The sequence below is a fragment of the Apium graveolens genome, chromosome 1 (genome assembly GCF_009905375.1).
Source record: "Apium graveolens cultivar Ventura chromosome 1, ASM990537v1, whole genome shotgun sequence".
NCBI classification, from domain to species: Eukaryota; Viridiplantae; Streptophyta; class Magnoliopsida; order Apiales; family Apiaceae; genus Apium; species Apium graveolens.
The window spans coordinates 161,812,206-161,817,764 of NC_133647.1; the positions used below are offsets into that span (position 1 = coordinate 161,812,206).

At 30.3% G+C, this 5,559-nt stretch overlaps 1 protein-coding gene across 1 annotated transcript; it reads right to left on the minus strand.

Annotated features, from left to right (window-relative positions):
- Positions 1-243: 243 nt before the first annotated feature.
- LOC141721434 (uncharacterized) lies at positions 244-3,475 on the minus strand. Its single transcript, XM_074524362.1, has 3 exons — positions 2,368-3,475; positions 1,084-1,254; positions 244-809 (listed from the first exon to the last, which is right to left on the minus strand). The coding sequence occupies exons 1-3, from the start codon at positions 3,241-3,243 to the stop codon at positions 792-794; spliced, it is 1,065 nt and encodes a 354-aa protein (XP_074380463.1). The 5' UTR covers positions 3,244-3,475; the 3' UTR covers positions 244-791.
- Positions 3,476-5,559: the final 2,084 nt, after the last annotated feature.

A 5,559-nucleotide genomic window follows, 5' to 3' on the forward strand; every position in this document is an offset into this window, starting at 1 on the left:
CTAGAAAATGGTTTCCAAAAAGCAATTTCTCTGGCATGAAAAGAGCCATATGCCACAAAAAAGGGTTGTAATAAGAAACGCTCAATTTTTCGCCCTCTTGTAGAACATTCAGCTGTTATGAATGCTCAATGGTTTTAGCTTAAATACATACAACATGTAATTGCTCAAAGGTCATATATCACCATGATATGCTCGAAACTTATTATGTCAACTGAAACAACACCTAACAATATGCCTGCCAAGCATTCAAACAACGTCGTCAATTCTAAATAAAATTCGATACCAAAAACAGTTTGGTACAAAGTGAACAAGCATGACACCTTGAAAGTAATAAGGACTTCACGACTAAACATCAGAAAAGATACTACACATTCAAAAAAGTCTCCGGTGTAAAAGTTACAACTAACCCGTTAAAGTTAGGGTCTTAGGGACCATACAGTAGATCGTCTCCAATGAAACCAACAGCAAGGTCAGTACCAGATGTTCCATTTTTTTTCTCAATTTCTGTCATCTTCTCCGCGGAAGACACCTGCAGATCTTTTACTTCACTTTTGGCGTCGTCAATACAACAGTCAACTGCTTGAATCTCCATGATTAGGGGATTTGATAAACACAGATGTTCTATGTAGTCCAGATGGCTCATTACCCAGCTTAAGTTCTTGAACCCCCATGTCAACAGTGTCAACAGTCAAAGTTTTATTTTTATATTGACAATCATCTAGTTCCTTGGTTGAAGCTGCCAAGAATTTTTGCTGCACCACATTTCCAGCCGCCACTGAAACTGCTCGTCTTCAAAGAGTCCTGTTATTCTGGAAAAAAAAATAAAAAGTTTCGTGATATAAGAAAACTTGGAGTAAAGATTAGAACAATACACACTACAGCAGTTGTGCCTAACATACTATCAATGCCACTAACATCTAACTTGATAAATGTAAAAATACCACTTTATCCTCCACTTCCCATCTCAATACTATAATTGAAACGAGATATACCTAATAAATTTTACATGCCTGCATACACTACATATCCTACAAAAAGACAAGATAAAAAAATATCGAGAAGAGAAATATATTCATTAGATACCTGCAGAGCCGATGTTGTGACAACGGTGGCTCCACGACAGCCACCAAGCAAGTAGCTTCTAAGAGCACTAGATAACCTTGAACTTCTATACTCCTTCGGTAGCTTCACGTACTTCAAGTTAATAAATGGAGAAGAAACCCTTGCTTGAATGTTGATAATCTCGGAAAGTGCCTACAAACAAGCAACCAATATTTTATAAAAACACAAAACATCAAATAAATGAATGTAAAAAGGATGAACATTTTATATTGCAATAAAGAAAATAAATAGCCATGAGCTTATGTATCTCTTTTCTGAAGCATTTGCAGGAAGCTGGATCACTTGAGCAGCTAAACAGAAGTGACTTAATTACTTTCTACTGGGAAAAGTTCTGAATTACCTTACAAATTGGTCAAGTTTGGTACTGTACTTGAATTGAAATATTAATGCTTAAGGTTAAAACTGTAATAGAAACTTAAGTGTATATAACTACAATAATAACTATTTGCTGATGAGCAAAACAAGTTTGCAATTATCAAGGGCATATTCAAACTTCAAAATTCCCAGCTTCTAAAAGATAGATTGAATATGATTTGGAGGATTGGATCCGAGACTAAAACTATATAAATAAACTTTTTGAAAGACATAGCAGGCCTTCCCAAAAATAAAATTTAGCAACAGTGTCAACAGTCACAGTTATATTTTTATATTGACAATCATCTAGCTCCTTGGTTGAAGCTGCCAAGGGTTTTTGCTGCACCACATTTCCAGCCGCCACTGAAACTGCTAGTGTTCGAAGAATCCTGTTAATTACTTTCTACTGGGAAAAGTTCTGAATTGCAACGACCGTCAACCATGAAAGATTAAAATGAACAGTGATAACAGCTATTACCTTATAATTTGGTCAAGTTTGGTACTGCACTTGGATTGAAATATTAATGCTTAAGATTAAAACTGTAATAGAAACTTAGTGTGTATAACTAAAATAAGAACTATTCGCTGATGAGCAAAACATGTTTGCAATTATCAAGGACATATTCAAACTTTAAAACTAGCTGCTTCTAAATGATAGATTGAATTAAAGTTTGTAAATGGATCGAATTGGATATGTTTTGGAAGATTTGATCTGTGACTATAACTATATAAATAAAAAAATTTAAAGACATAGTAGGCTTTTCTAAAAACAAATTTTAGCAGGGCCAAAGCTTTCACAATCAAATATAATACTATCACTACTATCTACTTTCAGATAAAAAAAATGAAGACATTGCTAATTTCATCTAATGAAAATTGCATATAAGTTACCTCAATGCTCTCCAAGTCAAAGGAAAGATTCTTGGCAGTACCAAGTCCTGAAAGCATACGTGTAAACTGCTGATAATATCTTTTCATTTTTTCACGGGACACATACCGAGGCCAACCCTTTAACTTTATATTGACATCCTCCAACTCAGGAGCCTCAACCTTGATTAAAAATATACCAAAAGAACTAAAATTACAGAGTTTTGGAGCCGAAACCACAATCTTTCCTTGATCATAATCAAAGTCACAACTGATATTCAGGTTCAGCAATCGAGGACAAGATATGAAATGATCTCGTTGCTTGTACTCCCGCTCGAAAATTAAAGTGAGATGTCTTAGATTGATGAGGTTAGAGAACATGTCACTCATATTTTCAGGAAGTTGAACATTTTTCAGATTTAGACTTAATAAAGCTGGGAGATCCCATACCCGTTGGGGTAATTTACAGTTATTCAGATGGAGAGTTTTTAAATTAGGCAAAGACAAAGATATTTCTGATAAATCTGCATAATCAAGACACAACGTTGGCAAGGCAGGCAAGGAGGTCAACGATGATTCAGGTAAATTGGGTTTTACACCATTATACCAACTAAATGCATGCTTCAAGTGGAGAGTTGTCAAAGCAGGTAAATCCCAACAATTTGATTCCAAAGCAAAGTCTTCATCGAGTAACAAGTCCAATGTCAGTTTCTTCATCGACTTAGAGTTGAATGTGGATAATTTAAATGGTTTAATCTTAGAATTCCTGCATTTTGTGCGAATATTTAACTCCTGGACATTGTGCGAGATAGCATACTGAATAAACTTTTCTACTACACATCCACGAAATTTCTTCCTACAAACACTCTGCTTTACAGTTAACTTGTCAGGAACATACATTTTCAATTCCGATAGATTAGATTGATGGTTTCGGTTAGACAAAACATGTCGAATGAGAATAGTATACCGGGATATATCATCAAAAGGTAAGGAGTCATACCGACCAAAACCAAGAAAAGGGAGAGTAGTCCAAATGAGCTTCCATCGTTTCGAGAGAACGCTGGATTGAACTGCTTCTTTGGCATCCAGAAATGAGTAGATTTTATGAATCACTTCATCAGGCAATGCGCTGATTCTGCTCAAGTTTAATTTTTTTTCTCCCTTTGAAAATTTATATTGACAGTGTTCTGATAACCAAGAGTTAATTACTTACTTTTTATTCTAAATTAAAATAATTATTCGTTTACCAATTAAGGGAGATATATAAAACTGTTTTAAGTTAAAAATTAGTCCGAAAGTTGAAACTTTTTTCTCGTTTTGAAAATTTGTATTGACACTGTTCCGATAACCAAGAGTTAATCACTTACATTTTATTCTAAATTAAAATAATTATTCGTTTACCAATTAAGGGAGATATATAAAATTGTTTTAAGTTAAAAATAAGTATAACATTGAACTTTAAAATTTTTATTAGATAAGCTACATCCTCTCTTTTTATCAAATTCCTTTTTATTATTTTAATTTTTGAGTAAATAAAATGTTGGTTTATATTATTTATGTGCCTATTTTTTATTTAGTTTTTGTAGTTTTATTATAAAATTTTAAAAATGACACCACCTCATATTTGTTTCACTCACTTCATATTCATTTACAATTTGTTTCACTCACTTCGCATTTATAAATTTTCTTAATCAATCTCGATTTGTTTATATATATATATATGTCACGATTAGGTATATATTTTATTAAATAAAGTTTTATACAAAGCAGTATTTAAAAAATTATAATAATTTTAAAATAATCTATAATTTAATTGATCTATTGTTTACATTATATTCCTTGTAAAATACTACTATAAAAATTTGTAGATTATTTTATTAAAATGTTATTATAATTTTTTTTACATTATATTTTTTTTTAAAATACTACTATAAAAATTTATATATATATATATTACATCTATATTAAATTATCTTAAAATTGAACACAATTTTAAAAATTTATTATTTTGAGTGAATATATTAAATACAAAGACTATTTTTTTTAAAAAAAAATAGGTTATTGTACTAAGATTTCAGCGTCTAACAACACAAATTATTTTTATATAAAAGGTATAAAGAATTATTATAAAAAATATATAGTTGCCATCATACAACCAAAACTAAACGAACACAAATATTAGATTGAAACAGATACATGATATAATGCTGAAAGTTTTAAACGTATATAAATACTTTAATGTATATAAGAAAATAATTGAGCAAATTTGTGTGGTCATTAATTTTACGACACATACTCCTCAGAGATTATTAATCCCACAATACGAAGATTTTAAGGCGAAAAACACAAATTATTTTTATGCTAATGTTATAATAAACTATTATAAGAAAGTATAGTTGTCATCATACGACTGAAAGCAAATGTACACAAATATTAGATCGAAAGATATATATGATATGATGCTAAAAATTTTAAACGTATTTATATTTAATAAATATCGAATTTTCATGTAGATACGAAAATAGTCTAGCAAATTTGTACGATTATTAATCCTACGACACAAACCCCCGGAGATAATTAATCTCACAATACATAATTTCGCCAAGATCAATAATTATGTAACTTATTTATCACTAGTTTATTCGTATTTTGAACAAACCTGTGCCTTACACGGGTTAAAGAGCTAGTTTTAGTTAATAAAGTTGATATCACCATTTCAAATATTATTACTAATTAATTTAAATACCTCTAACAATTCATGTTATTCATAATAAAAACATAAAATTTGACAAATGTAACAAAACTCGATCGAGTTAAGCGCATTTTTCAATTTGCGAATTTAAAATTTTGTTTATTGGATCGATGAGAATGTTATATCAATAAAATATGGTGTTTGTAACATCTTACATTCATATCACATGAATTAATGTGTTCGAGATCTTTATAAGATCAAGTCAATAATTAATGTATATCAAAATTACAATATTGATTTATCGTCGTAAACTTGACCTGATTTATGAAAGGTACCAAGTACTTTGTCCACATTAATGGGTAAAGTTGCGGGAGTTGTAGTAATTTTTTTTTCCCGTATTCCACTTTTTTAAAATAAAATTTACAGTAACATCAAAATTTGAACTATGTGTATGTAATTTTTTTAATACAGTTAAATGCTTAAAGAGCAAATATTATATTCTAATTTATATTTTATACAAATTC